At 39.1% G+C, this 16,459-nt stretch overlaps 1 protein-coding gene across 1 annotated transcript; it reads right to left on the bottom strand.

Annotated features, from left to right (window-relative positions):
- Window positions 1-9,318: 9,318 nt before the first annotated feature.
- Window positions 9,319-9,837, bottom strand: LOC115956931. Its single transcript, XM_031075193.1, has one exon. It carries the CDS (start codon window positions 9,835-9,837, stop codon window positions 9,319-9,321), a length of 519 nt encoding a protein of 172 aa, XP_030931053.1.
- Between the last annotated feature and the right edge of the window lie 6,622 nt (window positions 9,838-16,459).

The raw sequence follows: 16,459 nt of genomic DNA, 5'->3' as shown, positions 1-16,459 counted from the left end.
CTAATATTGCTTCAACCAGTACTACTATTTTTGTTCCTCATGCTAATAATGTTGAAATTGAAAACAATGATGTTAAAACTGATTTAGTTAGTGAGAACATAGACAAGGGTAAATCTATTTTAGGAGCACCCCCTAAGCAAGATAAAAAGGAAACTAAGAACCCTAGGGCTAAGAGGGCTAACTCTTAAAAGCCTAAATAAAAGAAGCAATATCTCTGTCATCATTGTGGAGTTGCCGGTCATACTCGACTAAATTACTATAAGGGGCTAGCCACTCAACAAAGTAATGGCATGATAGTATCTGGGAACCAGAATCAGCTTCAATCCTCTCTTGCTCCTCTTGGAGATCTTCTCAAAGCCCTCATGTTCCTGTTGAACTTGAATGATTTTAATTCTTCCCCCTCACCGTCGGTTCAAGGATTCAATCAAAGGAAAGGTTCTTCTAGGGTGTGGAAGGAAAAGGGCTCCAAGTGATTTTATCACTTTTCTCTTTCTCTCTTCTTGTTTTTATTTTTGCATAACTTGTGTGTTTTGCTTTCAAGTTTTAAGTCAGTCTAGTTTTTATGCTTTGATTTGTTTAACATGTTTTTGTTTGGTTATTTTTCAGTTTTGCTTTGTTTTGTTTTTCATATAAACATAAATAAATAAATAAAATTGAAAAATCAGAAAAATACAAAAACAGTGTGTGTTTGTGTACATTGGTACTTGTGTACCTTGGATGGCCATTGAAAAAAAGTTTTCTAAATTTTGTATCTTTTGTAACTTAGATGAGCATCTCTATGCACAACTAAGCAAGTGAGTTTTGTGGCTAAAGAAATATATTGTCTGGAAAGAAGAAATACTTAGCCTTCTTTTGTCGGAGATTCATCTCCTTTTATAAGTTTAGGGAACGGTTATCCGTTCGATAACTTCCCCCTATTTCACGGAGTCCGGAGCGTACAATTTGATAACCGCTATAGCGGTTATCTTTTCATGTCAAAACCATCTTGCTCTCGTCCTAAGTGCTGTTTGGACGAGAAATATTTCACCAGTTAGTACCCGTTGTCCAGAGGTTTCTCTGGACGACAGTAGTGTAGTCTGCCTTGTGAACTTAGGACGACGTACCTTTTGTATGGACGACATCCATGGACGAGTAAGAGGAATCAGTTAGTCGAACAGCACGGATCACGATGATGTTAAGGGCCTGAAAGATAAGAAATAGAAGATCAGAGGAGACCGGGGTTGGCCAGTCAAAATTCCTCCGATGATGAAGTTAGCAATTCTCTTCTTAAAGAAATATATTGTCTGGAAAGAAGAAATACTTAGCCTTTTTTTGTCGGAGATTTATCTCCTTTTATAGGTTTAGGGAACGGTTATCCGTTCGATAACTTCCCCCTATTTCACGGAGTCTGGAGCGTACAATTTGATAACCGCTATAGCGGTTATCTTTTCATGTTAAAACTACCTTGCTCTCGTCCTAAGTGCTGTTTGGATGAGAAATAGTTCACCAGTTAGTACATGTCGTCCAGAGGTTTCTCTGGACGATAGTAGTGTAGTCTGCCTTGTGAACTTAGGACGACGTACCTTTCGTATGGACGACATCCATGGACGAGTAAGGAGTTTGCTATTTTTTTAGACACCATCAGTTGCCCCCTTGTCCATGGGTTGTCTTAAGGATAATTTTGGCAATTTACAAAATGTGTACTGTATGCCACGTGTCAAAATCTAACTTATGAACTGATGCGTTTGGTTTTGTTTTCGAGATCTATGCCACATGGCACACTTTAGTTGGCTGCGTCGTTTCACATCCCAAAGTTTACAGCTTATAAATAGTGGAATTCCTCTAGTGCCCTTCACATTTCTGAGATTTCCTTCCCTGAGCATCCTCGTCTTAGCACCTCGTCTAGAAGTATCATCTCGTCCTTAGTTTCCTCGTCTAGATTTCAGGTATTTCTTTACTCCTCGTTCTCAGATTTTAAGTTTTCTAAAATGTCTGAGATCGTTCTTTCCTCGTCTAATAATAGTTTGGGCAAAGTCATAGACGAGTATCATGACCCAAGTAGTTTTAGTGGCTCTAGTGATAGTAATAATAGTACTAGTAGTGGAGGAAACACCACAGACGAGTATGTGTTTGGCGTCCCTGGGGTACCTTTAGAAGTTCTCCAAGGACTCAAGACGAGGAGTGAGTCTGGATCCCAGGCAGGTACAAGTGCCCCCTTGTCCACAGTTCAGGATGAGGTTGAGGTAGTGTATAGCTGTGCCATAGGAATAGAATCCAAGACGGATGATAGGAGATTAGATTTGCTTAAGAAATGGTACCAAATCCCAAACGACCTTAATCCTAGGTTAGCAGTTCGTGGGGAGTGGTGTTGTCAACCACGTTTTGGGGTAGGTATTTACGAAGCCTATCTTTTAGGTGGACTTAGGTTACCTTTAAATGTTTTTGCCAGAGAATTACTCACTAGGTTAGGTATAGGTGTTTGTCAGCTTAACCCCAATGCGTGGAGGTTAGTCGTCTCCATGCAAGTTTTGTGGAGGGAGGTTTTTGAGGGGAACTGTCCTCTGACTGTGGACGAGTTCCTCTACTGTTACAAGCCTTCTGAGATCAATCAGTCCCTTGGCTTTTATCAATTCACAGGCAGAGGGAAGGATTATAAATTGATCAAGTCCATAGTTTCCTCGGATAGGAACTGGAAGACAGAGTTCTTCTTCGTCTCAGGTTTCTGGGCTGGACGCCTGCTCAAGGTTTCTCAAGACCCATTTCCTTCGTACACAGGAGAGTTAGGGAACCTTCATCCTGAAGGTATGCTTGTGTTTGTCATTTTACTATGTTGTAATTACCTTTGTAGACGGCTATATTATAATTAATTTTTTTTTTTTTTTGCAGGTGCTGGATGACCTCACTTAGGTAGGTTTCATATTGAAAGAATTCAAAAGGTTCGTCTATACACTGATAGGGCTTTCCATTCTTTGGTAAGCCTCCAACGTCTTGCCACCTGGGGTTTGGGTCCCAACCCGTCCAGTGAAGCCCTTGCACACAAGCTCACCATTCATAGACGTAAGTCCGTATAATTGTTTCCCTCTTTTTTTTTTTTTTTTTTTTTTTTTTTTTTTTTTTTTTTTTTTTTTTTTTTTTTTTTCAGGAATAGCTACAATGAAGGAAAATAAGGGTAAAGAAGTTGTGAACGAGGCTGCTGTCGCTGGGCAGGACGTACCTCAGTCTCACCTGTCCGTAGGTGAGAAAAGAAAAAACTTATCACTAGGGGTTGACCTGGGGAATCTTCCCAACAAGCGCAGGGAGAAAAAGGTCAAACATAAGTCGTCCAAGCCCAAGGACGTTCAACCTACGCCTATTCCTGTTCATGAGCCTGAAGACGTCCAGATCCTTGATTCTGAGCCCAAAGATTCACCTATGCAAGCCCCGTCCACAGTCAAGGCGCCGTCCACGTCTCAGCCTTCTCCCCAAGCACCTCAATACCTCATTGGGAATGAGGATCTGGCTTGGGAAAGATTTAGGATGGCTGTGACTGATGTGGACGTGTCTGCCTGTTATAACATGTCTTTGAAGGACTTCGAGCATTCTGGGGTGCATGATCTTTTCAAGGTATGTATTTTTACTTTTGTTTTATTTTGTCTCGTCCTCTTTGATAAGCTTCCTAACTAAACCATGATTCAGGCCATGTCCAAGTTCATTGTTGCGTCTAGGAAAGCAACTGATCTGGATAAGACGAGGGTCTTGTTAGAGAAGAGAATCAAGGAAGTGAAGGACGAGAGCAAACGCTGGGCTGAGGTAGCTGCTAAAGCCAATGAAGGGGCAAAGGAGCTGCAAAATCAAATTGAAGAGCTGAAGACTGATGTTGTGGAGAAGGAAACTCGTCTTGATCACTTGCCAAAGAAGAATGACGAGCTGAATGATCTTCTCAAGAAGGCCAAGGAAGACGCGGTTGAAGAGTTCAAGGCATCCAAGCAGTTCACTGATCTGCTAGATACCAACTATGCAGCTGGGTTTGAGGACTTCAGGATGGACGCCGTGGAGAACTTCCCCAACATTGATTTCAGCTCTATCAAGCTCAATCTTAGTGGTGCTCCTACCAGCTCCCTCCTCCAGACGAGCTCAGAAGATGTTAATGTGGAGGATGATGCTACAACCCAGCCACTTCAGGACGAGCAGAACATAGACGCCCCACCAGCCTGATGCTCTTTTTTTTTTTTTTTTTTTTTTTTTTTTTTTTTTTTTGTAATTTTAAGACTTGATGTAACTTTCTATTTATCTCGTCCTTAGTTTCAGGACGAGTTATCATGTAACTTGAGGGTGTTTGGACGTTGGTCGTCCACCCTTTAAACAATTTGTGTTTTCTTTTTTGTTATATCAAGGACGAAAGTTATGCTTTTGTTTTAAAATTTCTACTCGTTCATGAGGGTGATATCTTATGAAGTGCTTGGAACTTTCTACTCGTTTTGGAGAAATCCCAAGTATCAACATCACCCGTCTTGAGACTACGCCTCTTTTTTGATTATCTCTAATGCAAGACTTTGCATTCGTCCATAAGCTTAATTGCTGTGGAACGTTCTTGGTTAATAAACCAGAACATCGTCTTTGCATGTATCCGTTCATGTGTGGACGTGTAAATCTCATCCGTTGTTTCAGGTGAGCTTTGTGGACGCATTATTGTTTGTCCGTGTGTGGACGTACTATTTTCCATCCCGTCTATTTTAGGGACGGATGTTTTGTTGATGTGACATTTCAAGGAAAATTTTCTCGTCTACACTTGGGCGTGCATACATTTCCCTTGTTTGTCGAAGTTATATCCTCGCGTCCGGAGAGTTTCCTCGTCTTGGGCTTTTCAGCCTTGTGGTGGGTTAGTTCGAACGAAAATAGCATGGAGACTAGGAATTTACACAATACTTTGTACATAACATAAATAGTGTTTACAGATAAGGCATATACATATATTTATGCCTTTCTTTTTTATTAAGTACAAGCTCTATAACTTCGTCCATAAACACCACAACATAAATAGTAAAGCCTTAACTTCGTCCACAACACATAACATAAATAGTAAAATAGTAGTTCCAAACACAAACAACATTAAATATAAGTAGAATTATAAGTCTGCAGACAAGGTCCAGCCTCGTCCATGGCCATACTTCCGTCTAGGCTGACTTTTACTGATAGTACCTCCTCAAGTGCTCCACGTTCCAAGGGTGTCCAGTTTCCTCCCGTCCAGGGCCTCCAAGTAGTAGGATCCTTGCCTTTTACAGTTGATAACTCTATAGGGTCCTTCCCAATTCGGGCCCAATTTCCCATGTGTTGAGTTCTTGGTTGCCAAAGAGACCTTTCTTAGGACGAGATCTCCTATGTTGAAACGCCTTGGTTTCACCATTGCATCATATTGCCTAGCCATGAGGTTCTTGTACTTTGTCGTCCTGTATTCTGCGTCTGCCCTTACCTCGTCTACTAGATCAAGGTTCAGACGGAGCTGCTCCTCATTGTCCTTATCTTGATACATCATCACCCTGTGATTGGCCATATGTACTTTTGCAGGTATGACTGCTTCGCTTCCATAAGCTAACTTGAAAGGAGTTTCCCCCGTAGGGGTTCTCACCGTCGTCCTGTAGGCCCATAGAACACCAGGCAACTCCTCTGGCCATACCCCTTTTGCCCTCTCAAGCCGGGTCTCGATGATTTTCAACAAGGATCGGTTTGCCACTTCAGCTTGGCCATTTGCTTGAGGATGAGCGGGTGAGGAATAGTGATTCTGTATTCCAAAGTGTGCGCAGAAGTCCCTAAAGAGTGCGTTGTCAAACTGTTGTCCGTTATTAGATACCAATACCTTAGGCACTCCGAATTTGCATACAATATTCTTCCACACGAAATGCTTAACATTTTGTCGTGTGATTGTTGCCAACGGTTTAGCTTCCACCCATTTTGTGAAGTAATCGATGCCCACAACTAGAAATTTCATCTGCCTTATGCCCTGAGGAAAGGGACCCAAAATGTCTAGTCCCCATTGTGCAAAGGGCCACGGTGCCATCATCGGGGTGAGGTACTCTGACGGTTGTTTGGGGATGTTGCTAAATCATTGACATTGGTCGCAGACCTTGACGTACGCTTTAGCATCAGCTTGCATATTTGGCCAATAATACCCTACACGGACGACCTTGTAGACAAGGGACCTGGCTTTTGAGTGATTGCCACATGCTCCTTCATGAACTTCCCTTAGTACGTAGTTTGCTTCGTCTGGAGCCAAGCACCTAAGATAAGGTTGAAAAAAGCCCCTCTTGTATAACACTTCGTTCAGAAGTACGTATCTAGCCGATCTCACCCTCAGTTTCCTTGCTTCGTCTTTCTCTTCTGGTAGCTGTCCGTCTTTTAGGTATGATATAATTGGGATCATCCAATTTCCTCTATTTTTCACCTGTTGTACTTTCGGAATATCTATGCTTGGCATGTACTGAATTTCATCAAATTCGTCCACAGATTCATTTGCTGAGGCTTCTTTCGTTATAGTATCAGCTTCCACGTTTTCCTCCCTCGGGATTTGAACGAATTCAGCTTTTTCAAATCTCTTCATTAGGCGCATCACCCTACTAAGGTATTTCCTCATCCGTTCCTCCTTTTCTTCGTACATTCCATTTACTTGCCCCATGACCAACTGAGAATCTCCCAGGACGAGTATAGACTTGGCTTCCACAAACTTAGCCAATTCTAGCCCTTTGAGAAGGGCTTCATACTTGACTTCATTGTTAGTTGCTTGGTACTGTAGACGAACCTTATGCCTCAATTTGTCTCCTTCTGGGGATTGTAAAACCACACCAATTCCACCTGCATACTTTGTAGATGATCCATCCACATGGACGACCCATCTGTCACTGCCTTCTGTCTTATCATGACTTGGGGTAAATTCCGCAATGAAATCTGCTAATGCTTGAGCTTTTATGGCATGCCTTGGCTGATATTTGATGTCAAATTCACTGAGTTCGACGGCCCACTGAATAAATCGTCCAGCAGCTTCCAGTCTGTTCATCGCCTTCTTGAGTGGATGATCCGTTATGACATTAATGACATGGGCCTGGAAATAGTGCCTCAGCTTCCTGGAAGCGGTGATCAATGCGAAGGCTAACTTCTCCATTTGTGGATACCGTCCTTCCGCTCCCCTCAATGCCTTACTCGTATAGTACACGGGTCTTTGCACTTTACCTTCTTCTCTTATCAGTGTTGAACTTACTGCATACGAGGTTACTGCCAAGTATAAGTATAATTCCTCTCCCACTACTGACGGACTCAACAATGGAGACTTGGTAAGGTATGCCTTCAGATCCTTAAAAACTCTTTGACACTCGTCGGTCCATTCAAATGCTTTTCTAAGAACTTTAAAAAATGGCAAACATTTGTCAGTGGTTTTAGAGACAAACCTGTTGAGTGCAGCGACTCGTCCAGTAAGAGATTGGATCTCCTTGGTATTCTGTGGAGGTTTCATGTCCAGTATTGCTTGAATTTTATCAGGATTCGCTTCAATTCCCTTGTGGGAGACCATAAAGCCAAGGAATTTCCTTGATGATACTCCGAAAGCACATTTACTAGGATTCAACTTCATGTGATACTGTCTCAGCATGTCAAATGTCTCCTGCAGGTCGTCTAGATGCCTTCCTTCATCCTGGCTCTTTACCAGCATGTCGTCTACATAGACTTCCACATTCCGCCTAATTTGCTGTCGAAACATGTGATTGACCAATCTCTGATACGTGGCCCCTACATTCTTTAAGTCGAATGGCATCACCTTATAGCAGAATAGGCCTTGACTAGTGACAAATGATGTTTTCTCCTGGTCCGCCTCGTCCATCCTTATTTGATTGTATCCTGAAAAAGCGTCCATGAAACTAAGCAACTTGTGGCCCGCAGTTGAGTCCACCAATTGATCAATGCGTGGCAACGGATAACTATCTTTCGGGCAAGCCTTGTTCAAGTCGGTAAAATTCACGCACATTCTCCACTTACCATTTGCCTTCTTGACCATTACAACATTTGCCAACCAATCTGGGTAGTACACTTCCCGAATAAACCTCGCCCCCATCAGCTTTTGAACTTCGTCTTTGATAGCATCATTTCTCTCAGGGGCAAACACCCTCTTCTTTTGCTATACTGGCTTGGAGGAAGGGCATACATTCAGACGGTGGGTAATAACACTAGGGTCTATACCCGGCATGTCCTCATGACTCTATGCAAACACATCAATATTTTTCTTCAAAAAATGGACGAGGTCCTCCTAATCTTCTCTTCTAGATCTGCTCCAACCCTAGTACACTTCTTAGGGTTCTCTTCGTCCAGGGAAATGTCTTCTAATGCTTCGGTAGGCTCTGCTACCATTCTCCTTTCTTCAATATTCATGGCTTGAATTTGCTCGTCCATGGCCAACATAGCCAAGTAACATTCTCTTACTGCCAGTTGATCCTCTTGTACCTTCCCTATTCCGTGTTCTGTTGGAAACTTAACTGATAGGTTGTAAGTAGAGGTAACGGCCTTCCAACTATTCAAAGTTGGTCTTTCAATTATGGCGTTATAGGAGGACGGACAATCTACCACAAGGAAGTTCATATCCTTGGTGATTTGTCGTGGGTATGCCCCCACTACCACTGATAAGGAAATAGTACCCACAGGTTGTACCTTCATTCCACCAAAACCTACTAGGGGGGAGTTCACTGGACGGAGCCGGTCTCGTCCTAACCTCATTTGTTGAAAAGCTGGATAATACAAAATGTCCGCCGAGCTTCCGTTGTCTACAAGCACCCTTCTAGTTGTGTAGTCAGCAATCATTAAGGTGATGACGAGAGCATCATCATGGGGATGATGAATTCTCTCAGCGTCTTCGTCCGTGAAGGTGATCGCTGCTTCGTTCGTGGACCTTGCTCTTGGTGATCGTCCAAAAAGCTGGACACTCTGCACTACCTTTAAGTATGCTTTCTTGGACTTGGATGACTGGCCTGTCGAACTTCCCCCTATAATAACTCTTATTTCTCCGAGCGGTGGTCGTGATGATTCTTCCATTTTCCCTTTCATTTTCTCGTCCCTGTTATCTCGTCCAAGGAAATTCCTCAGCTTCCCTTGCCTTATGAGATTTTCGATTTGCTACTTTAAATCGAAACACTCGTCCGTATCATGACCATGATCCCTATGGAAGCGACAGTACTTGTTCCGATTGCGTTTATTGGGATCTCCCCTCATTTTCTCCGACCACTTCAAGGAAGGATCATCCTTGATCTGCATAAGGACCTGCTCAAGTGGGATGTTCAAAGAGGTATACTGCTGATTCCGTGCTGAAGAGCCCAGCTTCTTAATGTCTCAGTCTTTCCTGTCTTCCGTTCGTCCCTTCTTTGGACAAGGGCCCTGCTCTAAGTGGCGACCGGGATTTGCGTCTACTCTCTCAGACCTCTTCCTCTTCTTAGCAATGATTGCGTCTTCTACATTCATAAAATTTTGAGCCGAATGGACAAGTTCTGCCATGGACTGGGGCTTTTTTTCATAGAGTTTGTGAATGAACAAATCCGAATTCACCCCATTATGGAAAGCCGCCAACAAGAGCTTTTCATCTGCTTCGTCCACACTCAGGGCTTCTCTGTTGAAACGGGTGATGAACGACCGTAAACTCTCATTCTCTCCCTGCTCTATGGTCAATAGGCTGGACGAGGAACGCTTATGTCTTTGTCCTCCTATGAAGTTGTTAACAAACAGCTTGCTCAACTCTTCAAAAAAACTCACCGAATTCAGGGGTATTTTGCTGAACCAAACTCGTGCTGGGCCCTTGAGGGTAGTAGGGAATGCTCTGCACATTATTTCGTCGGGAACCCCTTGGAGATGCATGGTGGTCTTGATGGTAGCAATCTGATAGAACGGGTCTCATGTTCCATCGTACGAATCCAGATAAGACATCTTAAACTTCGATGGTAGAGAGTGACCGTTGATGGAAGCCGTAAAGGGGGAATCAGTTTGGTGGACCAGGTCTTCTATAGGATTTGTCCTTCTCATATTCTTTTTCATTTCCTCCATGGCTCTTCTCATCTGGTCCATCTCTTCCTTCAAATGTGGCACCACTCGTGAAGTGGTACCTCTTAACTGACTTCCAATCTCAGTGTTCTCTCTGTCATCACGGCTCTGCATTTGTCCTCCACCTTCATGCTCTTCACGCATCTGCCTCCTTAGATTAATCTCCATTCTTAATTCTTGGTTTTGGCGAGTCAACTCCGCCATTACGGCCGCCATGGATTGTACGTTTTGGACAGATGAAGTCTGCATGGCTGGTGCAGATTGGCGGTCACGGTGAGGGTTGCTCGAAGCATCTCTGCTTCCCTGACGGCCTGGGCTGGTAGCCCTTGATCTGGTTTGTACCATCAACTTTTTGTCAAAGAGAAGAAAATTGTAAAACAATTTCTTCCCACAGACGACGCCAACTGATAGCGATCAAGGAATCAGTTAGTCGAACAGCATGGATCACGATGATGTTGAGGGCCTGAAAGATAAGAAATAGAAGATCAGAGGAGACTGGGGTTGGCCAGTCAAAATTCCTCCGATGATGAAGTTAGCAATTCTCTTCTTAAAGAAATATATTGTCTGGAAAGAAGAAATACTTAGCCTTTTTTTGTTGGAGATTCATCTCCTTTTATAGGTTTAGGGAACTGTTATTCGTTCGATAACTTCCCCCTATTTCACAGAGTCCGGAGCGTACAATTTGATAACCGCTATAGCGGTTATCTTTTCATGTCAAAACTGCCTTGCTCTCGTCCTAAGTGCTGTTTGGACGAGAAATAGTTCACCAGTTAGTACACGTCGTCCAGAGGTTTCTCTGGACGATAGTAGTGTAGTCTGCCTTGTGAACTTAGGACGACGTACCTTTCGTATGGACGACATCCATGGACGAGTAAGGAGTTGGCTATTTTTTTAGACACCATCAATATCCAAAACACAAACTATGTATTTTTTTTTTTTTTTTGTAAGGGAAACATTAAACATAATCTTCATGTTGTACTGGATAATTTCTTTTCTTCTCTTTTATTTTTATTATGATTATTTCTATTGTACATGATGGTTAGTAAATGATGGTTTGTAGGTATTATGGATACTTCTTATTATGCACAATTGAAAATAATGATGATTTTGGCATGTAGGAGAAATTGAAATTTTGCAAGCAATCTTCATGCTCTACAATTCAACATATCTATGTTGATTTGCAGTTGAATAAGGTTAGTATGTTGGATAAGTATATAAATACAAGTTATTGGGAATAATAATAGAAGTAATTTCATGGTTTTAAAAACTGGACCGAATTGACCAGTTCAATCAGTAAACAAGTACCAATTTGGTCTGATAAAATCCCTTAAAATTGATAAAAGAAAACCGAGTAAAACTGAGAACCAGGGCCAAAACTAGTTATTTGACAATACCAGTTTTTAAAACCATGAGTAATCTACTAGTAAATAACTTCAACAATATTAATGCTTTAGGAGGAGATTTTCTTTTTTGTTTTTTTTTTTTTTTTTTTTTTGAGAATTTCAACCTATGGTGTCCACTCTTGATGAAAACTTTTTATCATTAGATTAAGACACCAATCGGTTGTTGGTGTAGTTAGGAATTCAACTCCAGATCTCTTATTCAACCATCAGAGATTTTACCAATTTAGCTAACTAGAACCCACTTTGGGAGAAGAAGTTTGTGTAGAAAGAGGATCTACTTTATTGATAATTATGTCACATTATCAACATAATTTTGGTAGACTCTTGATAAAAATACATTTTTCATATGTTATTAAAATCTTGTTTTATATTTATATATATATATATATATATATACATATATAACATAAGTGATGAATTTACTTAAATCTTCTTCCTCTTTAAGCTATTTAAGACATATAGATGATGAATCATTTGTAAAGAGCATTGGAAACAAATTCTAACCGTACATTACATTATTAACAAAATATCTCACCTTATATAATATTTGAATGTGAAATAAATTATGTTTTCTTAACTTACAAAGTTTAAACACTTTCAAATAACAAATATAGATAACTTAAAAAAAAAAAGTAATATAGTTAAATTAATTTAGAAAATTAATATAATATATAAATTATACTTTGTTAGAAAATAATCACATCTGTACGGACCATGAAGGAGAGCCCAGCCCAAGACCACGACCTGCTCCCTAAAACTAACTCAGCCCATCTCAACACTACACTAAACATTACCGAGCATGACCCTAAGACCGACCATTAGGGAGCATTACTAAGCATAGCCATGGACAAAAGATAATGCCTCGAGGCGATTCGCTTGCCAAACATATCCCAACATCAGGTGCAAGTTTCAAGGATGTCATCTCAAGAGTATGCAGTGGGTCCCATTTGGTCAGGAATATAGAGCATAAAAGGACCCACCTGCTTGGGGAAGATCACCCCTCATGATGGCGAACCACTAAAGGAAGGCTATAAAAGGGGGAAGAGGGGAATGAGAGAAGGGTTGGAAAAAAGTAGGGGAGTGAAACACGAGAGACAACTAAGGAAAGACATATATGGGAATTAAAGAATCCTGGTCGGATTCCAGAAGAAGGGATCAGACACTCAGTCATCATCTCGGCTAGGACGTAATAAAGAGAGTGAAAGGCACAAATTCATCTTTAGCTCCACGAGAAACCTATGACACCATTTTTTAGGCCTCCCATTGTGGGGATACTCCAAATCCAAAATACAAGTAAATTGGAGTCCTTAGCCCAAAGCCTTCACACCATTGGGTTGAGTCACCACAACATCATTTTTTTTTTTTTTGAGAGAACCACAACATCATTTTAAGAAGAGTTTGAAACTAACATTTATAATTCTTATCTACTATTTTTATTTTTCACTTAACAAAAAAAATCATCAAATTTTAATTTCCGCGTGGGTCTGCCAAGAAAATACTTAGACTGTGTGCAAGACACAATTAAAACCGATCTAAAAGGCTTGTTGTAATAATAATGAATAAAATTCTACATTTTTTACCCTTAAAATAAAGAACCAAATTATGCTATAAATTATAGGACAAAGTTTAGCCCCAAAATTGGTTGTAACCTTATACTACAACCTTTCTCAATATGTTCTTATTGGACGTGAATTTTGACAAATTCACCATTAGATTATATCTTCTTATTATATCCTCCATGCTTGCAAAATTTCTAGAAAATTAAAAACGAATAGCTATGTTATCAATAAATTGTTTAAATTGCTAGTTTTTGTAGTTTAAAATTATACATAAAATACAAACTTCTAGATCATATAGTAAATAATATCCAATTGACAAAATTTTGGCATTGTTTATGAGCATAAAGAACATGCAATTCTATGGTTAGTTTTGTAAAATATGTAGTAATGTTTATTTTATTGAGTAAGGTTGTAATCTAAGACTACAACCAATTTTGTAACTAAACTTTATCCTAAATTATAATAATATTCATTAGATTAGATAGGGAAAGGAATCATAGGAGTAAAGTAAAACATTTTCATCTGGTCTGTGAAAACAAAAAACTATGGGCTGCCTCTTCTTTCATGGCCCCTTTGCAGGCCTTCATTATTGTTAAGGCCCATGTGCATAGGCTCCAACATTGTCACCAAGCAGCTACTTGATTAGCTTCACTTTGAGGCAGAAAGGATTAGAGACAAAGGTAAACGTTTATTAGCCCAAACCAAATCCCGATTTTGAAGCCTAAAATTGAAATTAGAAATAAAGAGAGAGTAACAGTGTGTTTGGTTGTAATTGAGGGCAAGAAAAATAGAGAGAAGAGAGTGAAGGAAGAGAAAGGAAAATAAATGAAATAGAAAATGCATCCCTCTTACATGTTTGGAAAGGGTGAGGGAAGACAAAAGAAAAGAAAATAATATATTTAAATTCAATATATATTTTTACTTAACCCAATAAAATCCAGAAGGTTTGATTTTGTGATGGATAAAATTGAAATTTTAAATGTTCTTCCTAGTGGACCCCCAAAGTTGCACTCATTTTATATGGTGTTTTCATCATATCTGTCCAATTTGGGCAAATGAGAAAAGTGGGCTCAAATGGATGCTCATTCTCTCGATCTTCTCCTCTTTTCTTTCCTATAATACCAATTAACAAAGGAAATTGTCAAGTCAACACAATTTATTATAAATAATCAAATGCCTTTTGTCATAATAATAATAATAATAATCAGAATTAATGCTTTGTTTGGGAAGGGAGGAAGAACATAGAAAAGAAAGGAAATTGTGTTGACATGATGGTTTCTCTTGTTTGGTTAGCATTATAGGAAAGAAAAGAAGAGAAAATGAGAGAAATGAGCATCCATTTGGGCCCACTTTTTTAAGAGAAAGTCAAATAAAAAGAGTGCAACTTTTGGGGCCCACTACTAATAACATTTAAAATTTCAATTTTGTCTATCACCAAAACAAGCATTCCGGATTTTATTGAGGTATTTAGGTAAAAACATATATCTAATTTAAATATATTATTTTCTTTTATTTTCTCTTCCCACACTCCTTCCAAATGTGTAAAAGAGATTTTCTCTTACTTCACTCTTATCTTCCCCTCAATTACAACCAAACACACTGTAAATGCTTGTGAGAAAAATCAAATGCTTTCTATTGTATTCAAAATAATAATAATAGAACCAAATGTGTATGAAATAAAACAACTGACTTAACAATCATCCCTTAAACTGGGTTCCAGTTTAGTCAATTGATAAAATTTAGTATCATCGAATAAGAGATCTAAGATTCGATCATCATCTACACAAAAAACTAATATGTGTTTTGATTTGATAATAAAAAACAATTATCAAAAATAGATGCCATAGAAATATGATACGTAATGAGTAATTTTGAATTACATTTTTTTCAAAACAAAAAAGAGTGTGAACAAAGAATTTTTTATTTTTTATTTTCAAAAAAAGAGACTGAAAATAATCCAACCTATTAAAGAAATTCTTGGAATTTTCGTCAGATTTTATATTTAGATGCTTATGTAAATTACTTTATACACAACACCGCTTAATTATAGAGATTGTAAGGTGGTTTTAGTAAGAGCATATATACATGTTAATATGTCTCATACTTGGGAACAAGTAGTAAAGTTATTTAAAATATGATTTTTATATTAATTAAACTTATCACACAAACAATATAAGGGTGATTCTCAACCAAAATAACACATTTTTAAGTATAATTCTGTGAGAGATCGCGCCCCCAGCCTGTTTTTATGATGTTGGGCCAAACCCACGTGAATGGGTGGAGTCGTGTTATTGCCTCTCAAAATAGAGGTTCGACTAGTTATATTTTTCCCTTTAGATTAAGGGTTTTACAATGGAGTTGCCACTTATTTAATTATTGGAATTAATAAGAAAACCAAAGATTGAAAAATTCCTAATTTTATTAATTTGTAATTGAATTTACATTGATCATAGGAAAATTACATGGTTTTGGTCCTAGATACAATCTAAGATAAAGTACATGGCTACGTTTCCTAGTTACAATCTAAAAATAAAAAATTACATGGATAAGCATTTGATCTACTAACCCTTGATTTAAGCTTGGAGGCTATGTTATAAGGTGGGAAGGTGTTAGGCATCCACTTTGCCCGGTGAAACCGGTCTTCTAGACTATGGTGGCCAACATTTATATCACATCATCCAATATGTCATCAATCAATTTGCATGTTGAATTTAATGTGTGTGCATGTGATAAACCCTAATTCAATTTATTAAGCATGACATTTGGATTGAAAAATAAACTCTAGTGAATGTGTGTGGATGGTGATATCTTAGATTCAAGAATTTAAAAGAATTATTAAACAAACATCTTTTTCATGTTTTTTTTTATGTGGATTTAAGATTAAATCTAGTGATATGCATGAACATGTAGTGAACAACTAAGAACATGTGAAGAACACATAAGAACAATTAAGAACATTCAAACATATTTAAAGGGAATTATCATGCTTTAATATTAAATTCTCATCATGGCAACATAAACATACAATTAAGGAATGAGATTATACCATCATGCAAGATCCATGTGGTAAAGGAGGGGACTCTTGATAAAGGTCCTAAGGGTGGAGGAAAAGAAGATTTAGGAGAGGGAGAGTGAGTCTCACTCAATACCTTGAGTTTCAGGAAGACCAAGATATGACAAGACTACTCAACTTCACTAGAACTCAAGAGAAGAGAAGAGAGGGAGGCTTTTTGTGTGCTTTGGAATGAAAGAGATGGGGGGTTTATATAGTAGTGGTGGAGGAAATATGAATGGAATGTCATTTAATGAGGGTTGACAAAGAATCATCAATCTAGACCTCATTTTTGTCTTGGGAGAAATCTGGTGCATTAAAAGGAAAGATTGATGAGAGTGAGGAGCAAGCCAAAATTCGGTTTTCTTGTAGCTACTGTAACAGCTTATAGAGCCATATTCGAATAATCATGTTTGAATTAATTC

This window comes from Quercus lobata, chromosome 8 (assembly GCF_001633185.2).
Source record: "Quercus lobata isolate SW786 chromosome 8, ValleyOak3.0 Primary Assembly, whole genome shotgun sequence".
In the NCBI taxonomy this organism is placed as follows: Eukaryota; Viridiplantae; Streptophyta; class Magnoliopsida; order Fagales; family Fagaceae; genus Quercus; species Quercus lobata.
Note: the sequence above shows the minus strand (reverse complement) of the source record. Positions and strands in the feature narration are given on the sequence as shown.

Bases quoted from the DNA above. Each gene is read 5' to 3' on its own strand.
- LOC115956931 (XM_031075193.1), bottom strand. From the start codon at position 9,837: ATGCATCTCCAAGGGGTTCCCGACGAAATAATGTGCAGAGCATTCCCT.